Raw genomic sequence first — 14579 nt, 5'->3', positions numbered from 1 at the left:
GATCTGGACATTCCATTAAGGCATTAAGGGTTAAAAATCCCATGTCTTGGAAGCAGGTTAACTGGTGCACCTCGATTAGTTCTATGCCTTGAGCTGATATTTGTTTACACAAGGTCAAATTCCAAAGCTCCTATCCAGGCTATCCTCTTGCCGAATTCAGTAAGAGTTTTTTGCCAAAGTCAGGATTTATCCCTTCGTGGTTTTTTATGAGACCTTTGCTTCAGCCTCTGAGTAAGTTTACATAACTTAACAAAACAAACAATACTGCCTGCAACAAGTAACAGCAACAGATGCACCTCCATGATCTCTCCTGACTCAGGCATCACTTATTAATATGCCCACTCTAACCCCAAACTCAGGAATATACCTGGGGTAAATAAATGCTCTAAAGCTAAGGGTTGTGATGAATGGGTAGAGAGAGCAGACTCCAGAATGGCCCTGATACCAGCCCTCCTGAATTCAGTTCTACGGTTCTTCAGCAGAAGCACCTTTGCTAATCCCAGCTATGGAGATGGGATGGTAGCAAAGGAGCCTGAATAAACTGAGCAAACTGTTTCATTACAGGTTATAGACAGAAAGAGAGAAGATTTCAAATGGCAGCATGTTATCCCCTTAAGAAAGACAGACACAACAGACAAGCAGAACTTACTTTATCACTGGAGTGTAAAGACTATGCAGTCGGCAATAGAGCCTCACACCCTAAGGAACAAAACAAATGTGGTTTTATAATTATGCACCAGATCCAGTGTTTTTTAAAAACCATATTGAATAGCAGCTCTGGAACTACAGTAGTATGGCCCTGGACAACATCTTCTCATCAAATGTTTCTAGCAACTCTTCTCCTTCTCCTCTCTTTCCCCTTCCACTTCCAACCATCTCTCTCCCATCCCTGGCACTGAGGTTTCACTTCTGCTCTCTACTTCTAACGTCCTCCTTTCCAGCCCCCACCCCCATTCCAGCCCATGCAAACGGCAGCTGCTAAGATCACTCTGATTGAATCACACCCCTGTCTGAGTCCCCCTTCACTGGCTCCCCTAGTCTCATTTTACCAAGTGTGAACTTCTTGTCTTCACCTCCAAGTACCTTCTCACCTCTCTGCCACACTTCTCTCTTACTGTGTCACCCCCCCCCCTCCTTTGCTCTGCCAGCAACAGCAGCCTTGTACATCAGCTTCTCACACAACCAGCTCAGCTTCTTCTATGCTGCTTCTTACCCATGGAATTACCCCTCTTCTCCTCCTGATCTTTCCTCAAGAACCACCTCTGAAGTGAAGGCCATAAGAAACCATCCAATTAATAACGGACTGAGGGGCAGATGGGGATCACTGGAACTCACCTTAGATATATGTAAGTATCAGAAAAAAACCCTAAATATCTACACACCATTGCTACATCACCTCTCTTCTTAAACTGGAAGGAGGCTTCGGCAAGTATAAATTAGCCTATTGTGTTTTTACAGAATTCACACCCTCATCCTGACTGGGGGCTTTGGGTGCAACCATTATGTATGTTAATAATTTATCACTAGGCCTCGATTTCTCTCCTAATCAATAGAATAATCCAAAAAGGCATGAAAAGTGGGCAAGATGGGGAATGAGAGGGAGAATGCCTCCTACACTACCATGGTGGCAGAATGATACAAATTAGTGGTTTTACTAGCTTTGGTCAGTGCGCTATAGTGCTGGTCATGGCCAAACAGATGTAAAAAAGACACTTTTTATAACTATTATTCAGAGTTATTATCAGGCTCCAACCTGTAAGGGAGATCGAGTACCTTGGACATGATATCTTCCAATTCACTTCTTGGTTTATACGTTCCATCATCATACCGAAACCTGTACATCACCTGCTCATTCTTAAAGTGGTGCTTATCTGAAACTGAAACCACCAGAGCAGTAATTAATAACCAGTCCACATCTCCTCCCATGCCATGCATTATGACAGCATAGTATTTCTGCCCGCAAAGAATCCACCATTTTCTAGAGTGCCTCTGATGACGAAGGCTCACATTGTCAGGTTTGCACGCACACAATTACCAGTCCTGCTGTTGTGAATACTTTGCACAGATACATTTCTGAATGTCTGGCCCCAAAGGGACGGTTTTCCAAAATATTTCAATTTCAGTCAAGTGAAATACCCTGCAAAATGTTGTTCTCTTCCGTCAAACCTGTTTCAGTTGTTTACAGCTTTGGAACCAGCTCCATTGAAGTCAATGGGAGCCTTTCCGCTTACTTCAATCGGCTTTGAATCAGGCCCTTGCAGATTCTGTAACCCTACAACAGTCATTTTAACATGAATGAAATGATTTTTGCAGCTGCCCAAGGCTCTGACATAGGGATCTGCTGCAATTCCTAAAGGAGAGAGCATACTGGTGAGATGAACTACAGATGTTGGACGGATTCTTCTACCAGAGCACTGGTTTTTAATAAGGTGTTAATGGGCTCACTGATGTAATTAAATGGTGCTCTCCAGACACTACTTACTTATGGTGCAGCTGAGATCTTATTGGTTCATGCTGTATTATAATGACGACTTGAGGTGAGCATAGGAAGCAGAATATGATTCACTGGGGATAGGGACACGTCCCAAATGAAAAGATGAGTCCAAAACGGAAAGCAAATACAGAGGATGGAGAAAGGGAAGGGAACAGAGCAACCAAAGCAGCAGGTAGAGATGAAGGAGGGGAGTGAGCAGTTCCAGTCATCCTTGTCATCTCTAATGAGTCATATGACTGACCAAAACTAGCTGGTAGCCCCAGGCCTTTTTCTGAAGCCCTATGTTCTGGGCTGGGAACCGTGCTTGATGAATTGACTTAAAATGTGGTTTAAAACTATTTGAGACTAGCTCAATTTAGATGCAGTTTGGCCAACCTATGAGAATGAGGATTCACTGGCTGGCCAAAGCTGTTTAAACTGAGTTAGCCTGAGCCAGTTTAGTCCCGGGTTTTTGTCTGAGCTGCATAGTGGACGGGCCCCACCCTTAGAAGACAAAGATTGTTCTTTTGTGGCTATTTGGGTATGGGGCAGAACTACCTACAATCTACCTCCTGTCCCGCGGGTGCCTATAATGCTGCTTGCTCTCTTTGGTGGGGTGTTAAAGATTGTATAAAATTTCAAAGGGTGACGCTGGTTCCATGTTGCAGAATCCAGTCACGATTTTGACATAGGAACACAGGACATAGGATTGGAAGAGACCTGTAGGCTCATCAAGTCCTGTCTCCTGTTACTGAAGGCAACCCCACCATATAATCATGTTCATAAGCTTCTCAAGTCCTTTCACACGTGGGGAATTTTTGATGCCCTCTGTGAGGGCTGCTGACTCTTCCCTCATTGAGAGTCTGCATGCTCTGGGTTGATACTTCTGAATCTGAGAATGGGTCCTCCGGGGAGATCTCTTTGATGCTTTGTGCCCGGCACATGTTAGGACAAAGTTCTGATGAAACTCCTTTAGTTCTCTGCTATGCGTACCAGGCTGTGACTTACACATCAGCAGCCTCAGATAAAGGAGCCAGGATTAAAGGAAATGAGGAGGAAGCAAAGTGATAAAATGCACAAAGCTCAGCACTCCTGCAAGTCTGTGATCTGCTATGGGTCTGTTCTGCCTTGCACAAAGTCCTGATCCCAGAGGAGGTCAGGCAGGCTAGGAGAATCAGCAGTTTTCTCCCAACAGTCACATTATACCAAGTGAAAAACAAAAGATAAGACACGTTGCCTAATGTGGGGCTACATTGCGGTGTTTTGGTTTTAACTCAATTCAAGATAAGGAGATGGATATTGTGACTCTTTTCATGTCAGTAATACTCAAAGCCTAATTACAAGAGATGTTTCCTCAGCTAAAAATAGGGTTGAAGGTGCTTTATAAAGCATACCAATTGTCACCAGGAGACAGTGACAATAGGAGCTATAGACACAGGCAATATTTTAAACAGTCATAGGGATCTGCTCTTTGTCAGGGGCCTCTGGTGGAGTGTAATATTTAACAATTTTCATTTCTCTGTGCTGGAAGATTTTGTCGGGACAGTTGCTAAATCATATCTAAGAACCTCCAGACCAATGCCAGGGTGGTCAGCTATAGCAGTTTGGATAGCTGTAATAAAATATCAATACTGGATCATGCAGTTTCTTGTGCTGTGCAAGTGATTGAGTATGTGTGTGTGTAGAGTATGGGTATGCATGCAAAGGGATATCTGTGTGCATATGCACATGGGGTCATAGTTTCAAGTACTCAGAACCGACAATTAGGGCTCAGTTTCGATTTAGGCACGTAAATAAGACATCAGTGTCACAATGGGAGCTTGGGGGTACTGAGCACTTTTGAAAATCTGGCCACTTATTTTGTTGCCTAAATGGGCATTGAGCTTTTTTGAAAGAGGGGCCCGTAGTGAGTGCAAACGAATGAAGGTGTCTGCACATGGGCGGTGGAAGTGCATGTGCATGGGGAAATCTGGTGCTGCTGGTATTAGCACACAGCAAAGAAAGGTTTCCCTGTGTTTTGATTAAGAGACGACAACAGACATCATTTCTTAACACTGTTATAATCACCTGGAAGAAGCCCTTGTGGAGCTGTAATGCCAACAGATTAGTGCTAAAGCAGTACTAGTCTCATTAAATAGCTCCCCTATTTAAACTGGATTAGCGATTGCACAGAAATGTGGACAACTGGTGATTTAAGACCTTAAGGAATAAAATCCTTATTCCCTTGAGGAACATTTTTCAGCCACATACACCTACTGGCTAGAATTGAGGCACCTGCTGTTTAAATTTTACATGACTGAGTTATTCTGCTTTCTGAAATGGAAAAAGAATGGGAAAGAACAGGAGAAATCTGGGTTTTGAAGGGCGTGAAAAGCAGGAGAAAAATCATGCTTTACTAGAAATACAGGGAGTAGGTCAGATTTTCAAACAAGTCAGGTGTGCAAATGCTCACACAACTGCTCATACAAAGATCCCTCAGAACCTTAAAAATCTGCCCTAGGATTTCATGTAGAAGGAACATTTCCTGGGCTTCATCAACCAAGTCATATGACACTTTTAAAAAGATATGCTCTTGGAAAGTGAGCTGGAAAGGACAAATACTCCCCCGCCCCCATTACTACCTCACTCTATGGCTAGGAATCTCATGGCATAAGGAGAATACTGTGTGTCTACGAGAAAACACTCCTAACTTCTGCAGCTCCTGAGGCTGAGCCTCATTTTTCAAGGGAAATTGTCAAATGTGTCTACACTCAGTCAGCCACAGACCCTCCCTGTTACTCAAGCCTCTGGTCTTTTCCTGAGTTGCACAACTCAGCTCTCCTCTCTCGCTTTCCATAGCAGACGTCAAGAATGGACTTATTGCTCAAGGCTGGATTTTTAAAAATACTAAGTGCAAATGAACACACAATTTTTAGGCCAGTGTGTGTGTGCGCAACTACTGAGATGGTACATGCAAGTCAAGTAATTACAGGCATAAATGGCTGACTAGATGTGTTTGAGCATTCAAAATCTGGCCCTCAGAGTGCACTTACCCAAAGGAACACAAGTGCTTGGATTGTCATAGATGAGGGCACTGCACCTGGAATACTGTCCTTCTACTCCTTTGCTCAGTAAAACAGCTAAGAGGCACGGAGAAAGGATCCACTTACTCTGTAATGCATTTGTCGCAAACTGAATGGTCACTTTTCCTCCATATGCCACTTAGGGTTGTTACCCAATCTCAGATTCAGAAACGGCCTTGATTTTCACAAGACTGTCACACAGCCAGTCATTGGAGAGATGCAGGCTTGCCTTAGGATGGATGCTGAGTCATTATGTTATGACACAACTACCACAAAGGTGGCCCCCTTATGTGGATAACTCCCATTAATGCTAGTTGGAGTGAAATGCCCTCTCACAGTGGGACAATGAGGATTTGATGCAAACATTGAGAGAAGCTGCTTGAATGTCATGTGAACAACTGCAAGTGCCTTTACACCAATGTCTCCAGCGTCTTACTAAGATCTGGCACCTTGCTATGACACAGAGCACTCACCATGATGAATGATGCCATTTTCCAACAGGGCTTGTCCCAAGTTGACCCCTTCCTCCGGCTTGCTTATCTCCCCAACCTCCATGAGCCAGGATACAAACTCACTGCAAGGGGAAGTAGAATAGCAAAAGCAATTAGCTCTCTCTCCCTAAGGGCAAGCAAACATGTCTCTGCCAGGCATTAACCAGCCACTGGTGACTCTCTTCTTGAAGCACCGCATTAACATCTACACGACATTCCGGCTACAGTACACAGAAGGGAATGACGGCGCCTCTTCTAGACAGCTGGATTTCCTACATTTCTGTGGGAAATGCTCTGCAGATGGAGCATGTTTCCTGTGGGAAACATTTCCCTTAATTCTCCATAACTAGCAGACTTGGAGGGAAAGAAGATCCAATTGGTTCAAAAAGGGCTACAAGAGAGACTTATTTTAATGAGCACTCCAGACTCCCAAATGAGAGCAGGAAAGGAAGGTGTATTGATGCCCTTAAAAAACAATAAATCACAGACAGGAAAATGATATTTTTACCCTGGTATCCATCAAAGCAACGTCCATGGTTTGAACTGAAAGATATATTCATCTTACTTCATTGGGTCTGATTCTCCTCCCTCACTGGTTTTGCACTGGTAGAACTCCATTATCTTTCATAGAGTTACATCATTGCAAATGAGAGTAGACTCAGACTGAGTTCAAGTCCTGTTGATAGGCTAATTTAAGGTCACTGTGTTAGAGCTGGGGCCTGTGTTATAATTAAATGATGATCAATCTCTCCTACCCTACTAAAAGTTGGTGGTATGAGGGATACTAATGCTGAATGAGTGGGTGAATCACAGTGCTTTGACACATAGTTTGTTTCTGTGATGAAGGCAGAGCTGCAAACATGGACAGAGGAAAACTCCTGAATACAGCTAGCTATGTTGTGTGTGACTCAACTAGCGTGGCAGTGTGTATAGAAAATATAAACTTTCCCAGCCTGATGAATGGGACACTGGCAGTGCCGTTGGGGATCCTAGCAAGTTTGTCAGTTTAATCAGGGACTACACCAGAATGTGTAAAATTCATCGAAAAGAACAAAAGGAATATTTGAAAGCAGAGTAACATATGGGAACTCTGAGTTGAGTAAACCAGTTGGGTGCCTGCCAATTTGTGTAGGGCTGTTGCTTATTAAAACCAGCATCCGTGCCTCCAATTATGGGCTTTTAATGCAGCATTTTTAGTCTTTCTGTGTTTATCATGGGCTGACTCATCCCAGCCTAGGTAGTGTAACTGTTTTGCTTTTAGAACAACAACAATAAAAAACAGCTTCAGCTTGTTGAGGGACGACCATGTAATTGTAACGGCAAAAAGAAAGCAGCAGAACTGCTTCATTACACCAGCATAATCTCATGGAAACCAACAGTTTGTAAAAAGACCAGAGTAAAACAGTGATGTATCAGGCCCAACATCTTGGTCTCCCAGTGATTCTGAATAAGGAAATAAACGATCAGAGAGATGGGTGGGAATCAGATGCTTCACTCCCATTACTGGGAATAAGAATTGTGCTACCTAATTATGTGCCTGCAAAATTGCATGCATGTTCCATTGTATCCCTCTGACATAGCTCCCAATAGGCTTTGCAGGTGCAAGTGATACACTTGTGTGCTAACAGGTGTTAGGTTAGTTAAAGGGCATGTACAAACATTAGAACGTGCAGAGGTGTTTGCAGCTGCAAAGTCCAGGTGCATACTTGCCAATGCATGATTTTGTGTGTGCACAAATCAAAGCTGAGGGTTGGAAGACTGGCACTTAATACTTTAGGGCAGCAGTCCCCAACCTTTTCATCTGGCGGGTGCCAGACGAAGGTCCGTTGTGGCGGTCGAGCATCCGCCGAAATGCTGCCGAATGCTGCTCCTTGTCTGCCAGAAGGGGGGTCATTAGCAAATGAAATGAGGAACTTAGCCCCAGGGACCCATGGGAGACCGAATTAGACACTCTGATGTTCAAACACATTTAGCACACAAATTAACATGCAATTAAATTGTAGGCGACTTTACCTGCAACATTATTACCTTTGTGCATGGAAGTCATGGAAATCAAGTAACTGTGTGTGCACTCAGCTGTCTACAGGGCCATTTGCCCATGCAGTTCCCTTATCTCTATATGCATTTGCACTAACAGAATCCATGCGACCCTGCCCCCTCCTGCCTAACAAATGCATGAGGTTAAAATTCCATCCTCCTGTAAACTCCTTGATTGTCCTTCTTTGGCTTCAAACAGATGGTTTTTGGCAACAGTCTAGCAGCTGCCAATATTTCTGGGTTACGTACTTCTCAGAGTTTATTAAGCCTACAGAGCAAACACTAATTTTGCTTGAGAACCAAAGGCCATAGAAATCTTAAAGTAGCACTTAAGAAAACCATCTCACTTTGCTAAAGGCTTCAGGGTCTTCGGAGCAGCATTCAGTTATTTTTTTCCATTAGCTCTTAGTTTTATACTTAAAGAGAACTGTTTTATACTGGGGAGTCCCAGCAAACTCCAGGGATCTAGTTCTACGCAAAAAAGGCAGTCACTGGAAGGGCTGTAGCCTCCCTCTCAGATCTAGGTGGGGCAGATCCTTAGAGGGTATAAATGTTCATAGCGCAAATCAATGAACAATTTGTACCAACCGAGGGTCTGCCCCCTGGTGTCTACACATGGTTTCACTCCCAGGTCTGCATGTCTGGAAGGGGGCACACCACTCTAGAGTTTAGCCAGAGGCCCAGCACACAGCAAAATCTACCCCAACCTCCTGCTCCAGCCTGGTGAAAATGAGTGAGTGAGCAAGAATGCGGGAGAGTGAGCGATGGAGGGAGGGGGATGGAATGAGTGGGGGGGGGCCCTCAGAGAAGGGGCAGATCACAGGCGGGGTCTTGGGGAAGGAGTCTGGCAGGGTTGTTCGGTTTTCTGCAATTAAAAAGTTGGCAACCAGTGCCTACCACAAATATGTTAATTAATTTGGTGCTATTTGGGAATGTCCTTAGGGTTACATTCTACTACATACATGACTTCAGTGTTAGCTGTATGCACCTGTGTGAGGGCAGAATTCAGCCCTCGGTATTTAAACTTAGCCTCTCTAAGGAATTGCCTATAATGCTGCCTTTTCTATTTCAATAAGAAACACTTTAAAGCCCTAAATATGTGGTCATTCATTTCACCTGTCACTTCAATAGGTGGAAAGTGGTATAAATGGCTAACTTAGGTCCTGGGGCAAGAGGGCGCTTAGACACTTTTGCCTCGGCTTAAATAGAGACCAGGGGCAAATACTCAGCTCTGCTCAGCTCAGGCGGGGTTATGAAGTGGGGGGTAGGAGGGGGGGTAAAGCTTGCCAGAAGCCCCCTTGGCACTGAAGCATCCCTTTCACAGAGTGATTATTTGCATACCTGGATGGTCTGCTGGTGCACCTGAAGAGAACTTAGCAAGGTGGATTTACTCTCTCATAAATCATTCCTTGCAATCAAATTCCAGAGAGAGTCCTATAAATAAATACACTTGATATTTCTATAACTCATAACACCAAGGTGTTGGAGGCAGTTATGGCTAGTCCACAGCACATCAGTATTAGCTTTTCCCTCCACATCCACACTTTCTCCCTTGAATCATTTAGTGCTATTGCTCTAGTGCGGTAGGAGGCTGTGAGATGGCCTAAGGGCAGGAGTGAAATGAGTTTAGCAGCCTCAGTCTTATTCTCAGCTGATACCTGCCTGCACCTCAAAACCACCAAATACATAAGCACAATTCAACACGACAGTAACTTCTTCTTTGAGATCCTGGGCTGGAATGGCCGGCAAATGTGCAGGCCACCGTTGAAAAGAATTGTTCAGGGCAAGCCCAGCAATGGAACGGCAAGTTTGCAAAAGGGTTAGGATTGAAATGCATTGGCTGAGCTGTCCTGGAGGCCCAGGACTAGAATAGTAAAGGCTGACATGCACTGGCAAAGCTACTTCTTATGGAGAAGAGTGGCATTCTGGATGAAATAGCAGGGACACAATAGTTCAGAATTGAGGTGCATTGGTAGGTCGTGGGGTCCTAGGAGGGGTCAGGATTGTGAGGCATTGGCAGAGCTTCATCACGTTTCCAAGACTGGGTTGTTGCCAGGCTGGACTGAGGGCAATGAGCAGAAGAAAGTGTGAAACATTTCCAGTACCAAAAGGACTATGTTGAAAAAGAAAGGGCTTGACCAGGAAATTCCATGTATGACTTTTGGAACTAGATAAAATATGGGGACTCAGCAAAGGAGCTAGTATTGTGAGAACACAGCCTTTTGGTCTGGCACTTCTGGCTGTGCGTAAACTGGGAAATACTAGAACTCGCCTCATATCCAGAGCCCAAACTTTCCATGTGAAACTAGCAAAAATAAAAAGGAGCCAAGCACTTTCACTCTACCAGGAATACCAGTCTGTCCATCAAGACTGCCATTTGTTAGGCATAAAGACATTGTATCACTTCCACTTCACATACACCCAAGGGCTGCTGCATGAAAACTGCCTCATTACAGTGATTGGGAACAGGAGGGAGGGGAAGTATCTGGATAAGCTGTCTCTCAAAATTATTTTTTCCCAGCTGATAATTTCAACTACAGGCAGCCGAGTTGGAAAAGTCTTCTCAGGTCACCAACTCTGACTCCCTGTGAGCTGTGCAGGACACTTCCCTACAATGGTCCCACTAGTGCCTTATCTAATCTCTCCTTGACTGCCTCCTGTAATGGTGCTCTGGCACCTCCACAGTGTCTCTTCAAAGACATAATCTCTGTGATGGTTAAGAATTATTTCCTAATGTCTAGCCTGACTGAGAGAGTTTTCTCCCATAGAAGAGTCCTTTTTATCCCTTACTTCTACAAGACATGAGGTGTTCTGTTCAACTGACTTTGTCTCTGGTGTAGCAATAACTAAATGAGCACACTCTTGATTTGATACTGAGGCTGGCTGGGTTCAAACGTTGCTTATAAAGCGTCCCCTTCTGAACAAAAGGGGACACAGGTGGGCTATCTGGGGGTTAGGCTCTTTTTCTTACTCCTGCTGCCGATCTGAAATAATTGTTGTGAAATATTCCACACTGGAATGTGCTGCTATTGTACAGCCTGTGCAGAGCACTATATAGAAATTAATGATTAATTTTAATAAACTGCAGCTGTAATGGGGGTTATGGCCTTTCCAATTAAGCCCCGGCAAAGCACAGCTGATGTGCCCTCACAATGCCATCCACAGAAAACCCACAGTCCCTTCGGTTAATTGGCATGAAAGGGCCTTTTCAATCCAAACACCACTTACTTGCCAAGAAAGCACTTGGGAACAGTGCTTAATTTTCTCCTCCTGTCTTTGATAAGGTTCACTTTCTTGGTCATCATCATGTGATACAGCTTCTCTCCTTTCTCCGCAATCATGACGTACGCATCCCTCTCCATTCCCAGTTTCAGACCTGGAATACAAAACAGGGGTTCCCTCAGGTCCTGGCCATCAAAATGTTCGCTCAAAGCCAAAAGTTGAGGCCAGCCACATACACAGAGCAGCAGAAGCCACACGGGACGATAAGAGTTTATGGCGGTGTCTTATTTTACAAGCATTGGAAAAATGGGCCCCTTCATGATGGGTGGTTCAGTGTGCAGGTGAAGCTTGCAGCCTTTCTTCTGTGTTTCCCATGGAGATCACCAGCTCAGAAACAAAGGGCCCCAAACACGAGGCCTCCATCACATCCCACATAGTGGAATGTTCTCAGGAACATGCACTGAGAACATGCGCAAGTTGGAACAAACAAACAAACAAACAAACAAACAAATCATTTCCAATTCATTCCTGGTGCAGCTGTAACCCTCACAAGAATCAGTTCAAGATGACAAAAATCTTGTCAGAACAGATGATTTTGAGAGACTTCCATCACTGGGGCCATAATTCTGTTGACACTAAATCCAGACCCTGACTTAAACCCAATCTAGATATGAACGCTGAATCCTTGGTTTATCGCCGTAAATAAACTGCTTATAAATGCCCCTGTGCTGGAGGATATGCTTTGGCTACCATATCAAGCAGTCAGCTGGAGAGATACTGGATGACTCAGGCAAGTGGTGATGGGATATAGGAAGGGTGTCACCTTCCAGCTGTCAGTTTGCATGTGGCCCAATTTAATCATGACTGAAAGTTGCAACAATTAGACGGCTGGTCTCGAATGAGCCTATTGGCCTGACTCCAGCTCCTAGTGAACATGCATCCACATCACAGCTGGGCTTTCTTATCTTATTAAAGACCATGGAAACTGTCTGAATTTTTTGCCCCTGGTGTTGAGGGTTAAGGCATGTGGGTGGGACAGAGCATGGAGGGAGCACGCACTGCTGTTGTCTGTGCTATACCTGTCTGGCAAATGAACAGAGGACTTAGTTTTCAAGTTACTTTATTCTGGCACCTTTCACCAGCAATACATTCACTTTATAGACTAAAGCAACAGCCTGAAAGGCTAGTTGGCCAGAGAGATACATAGGCTACGTCTTCACTACCGGCCGTATCGGCGGGTAGCAATCGATTTCTCGGGGATTGATATATCGCGTCTCATCTAGATGCGATATATCGATCCCCGAACGCGCTCCTGTCAACTCCGGAACTCCACCAATGCGAACGGCGGTAGCGGAGTCGACGGGGGGAGTTGCGGACGTCGATCCCGCGCCATGAGGACAGTAGGTAACTCGATCTAAGATACTTCGACGTCAGCTACGCTATTCACATAGCTGAAGTTGCATATCTTAGATCGATCCCCCCCAGTGTAGACCAGCCCATAATTATCTCTAAAGGATGCCCAGTTTACCCCTTCTAGCCTTATTTTATGCTTGAAGAACTAAAGTTGAACAAAAATTAACAGCCCTCATGGTCATCAATTATTCACCACACTGCCTTTGAGTTTTTTTCAAATGGTTATTGAATTTGTTTCATAGGTTTGGTACATCTGCTTAAGAAGTGAGAGTCTTACGCAATATTTCATTCTGCAAAGGTAGCATTTGTTTCATGTATCCAATATCTGCCTAAAGGTTTTGGTTCTGCAGACCTCCTGACTTAGTATCACCTCCCCCATCCTATGATCTGATTCAAATATGCATGCTGTTATGTGTAGCCAAAGCTAATTTGCAATGTGAACTTGTGATAGAAAACAGCCAGTGTAATAGTACACGTTTCATTCTGGTCTGACATGACCGAATTCCCCAAGCTCTGATGTAAACAGCAGACTAGAATGCACATTCTGCATAGCTCATTCCAGGATCACACAGAATTGGGAAGCTCACCAAGGTTTCTAATCCAAACACTGATAGCTCTGTGACCTTGCAAGTACTGAGTCAAATGAAGCTTTCCAATAAGGTCTGGAATGTCTGCCACGATAGTCGTGTTTATCCGAAGTTCCTGTCATCGACTGCCACATCATAAACCAGGATGATGAAAAGCAGCCAAAGAAAAAAAAACAGAGTGGCTGATGCTGCACAGAAAATTTTGAGAAACTTTCCATTAAAAAATAATTCTGCTTCCTTTGCCAAGATTTTCTGTATTTTTTTCCTAAGGATTTTGTTGTGTATTTTAGTTGTTGTTGTTAAGAGTTCAGCTGCCCCAACAGAGGGTTCCTCACTTGAGTCCGAATTCTCTGTTTGGAAGGCATAATAATAATATTTGATATTTCTCTAGAACTTTCCACCTGTGGATCTAAAAGCATTCTACAAATATTACATTTCATGCAATGGCCCCAAAGTATGAAAGTATTGTTTCCCCTGCTTTACAGAGGCACCCGGCAGTGCACAGTGGATGAGGTCATAATTATCAAAAAGTAACCAACAATTTTGGATCAAGGCTATAGAATTGGAGTCTGTGTCTACGCAGAATGGGTTTTTTTTAAGTTTGCTATGAGGCATCAGCAGTTCTTAAAGAGAAGTGGAAACAAAGTGGACATTGCATGCTTTCTCTACTGTAGGTTTCTAATATTTACTGCCACCTGTATAAGGGCAGTAAAATTATGTAATGTATTATAATATGACATTATATAATGCCTGCGTGTGGGTAAAAACAGCTCAGCTCTGCAGACATCTCACATATGCCAGCACTGGTGCTGGAACATTTTTAATAGTGGGGGTGCTGAAAGCCAGCCCCGTTACCACTGTCCACCCCCACCCCTCCACTGCTGAGGCCGGCAGCCGGGACCCCGGGTGCACCAGCTGGCAGCTGGGACCCCAGGTGTGCGGGGCAATAGCAGAGCCCCAGGCGCATGGGGCAGCAGCCGGGACCCTGGGCGTTGGTCGGCAACCGAGACCTTGGGTGCGGGATGGCAGCCGGGAGCCCGGGGGTGCTACAGCACCCTCTGCACCCCTAGTTCCTGTGCTTATGTATACCAGCAAAGAACCTGTATCATTAGAATACTCTAATTTTTAACTGTTCTTGTGGTTCTGCTTTGTCCCCAACCATTCTGATGGGCGGCTCCTCTCTCCCCCGACCAACTGTTTATTTAATGGTGGCTCTGTTTGTCTCACCCTCTCTCTTTTGTTTCTTATTAAACCTGTCTCCTCTTTTTTTATTTTTAATCTGATTGCACAGGAA

General features: G+C 44.4%; 1 protein-coding gene across 1 annotated transcript in view; it reads right to left on the bottom strand.

The window, feature by feature from the left end:
• The window catches only part of PREX1 (phosphatidylinositol-3,4,5-trisphosphate dependent Rac exchange factor 1), a 227001-nt gene that overhangs the window by 72485 nt on the left and 139937 nt on the right, over nucleotides 1-14579 (bottom strand). The window contains exons 10-13 of the mRNA XM_044986305.1: nucleotides 11292-11439; nucleotides 6009-6109; nucleotides 1774-1877; nucleotides 650-699 (exon numbers count right to left, since the gene is read on the bottom strand). Of these exons, the coding sequence (XP_044842240.1) occupies nucleotides 650-699; nucleotides 1774-1877; nucleotides 6009-6109; nucleotides 11292-11439 (403 nt within the window). The remainder of the gene's footprint in view (nucleotides 1-649; nucleotides 700-1773; nucleotides 1878-6008; nucleotides 6110-11291; nucleotides 11440-14579) is intronic.

This window comes from Mauremys mutica, chromosome 13 (genome assembly GCF_020497125.1).
Source record: "Mauremys mutica isolate MM-2020 ecotype Southern chromosome 13, ASM2049712v1, whole genome shotgun sequence".
Classification (NCBI taxonomy): Eukaryota; Metazoa; Chordata; order Testudines; family Geoemydidae; genus Mauremys; species Mauremys mutica.
The sequence above is the reverse complement of the archived record's forward strand: the minus strand, read 5'-3'. Positions and strand labels throughout refer to the sequence as shown.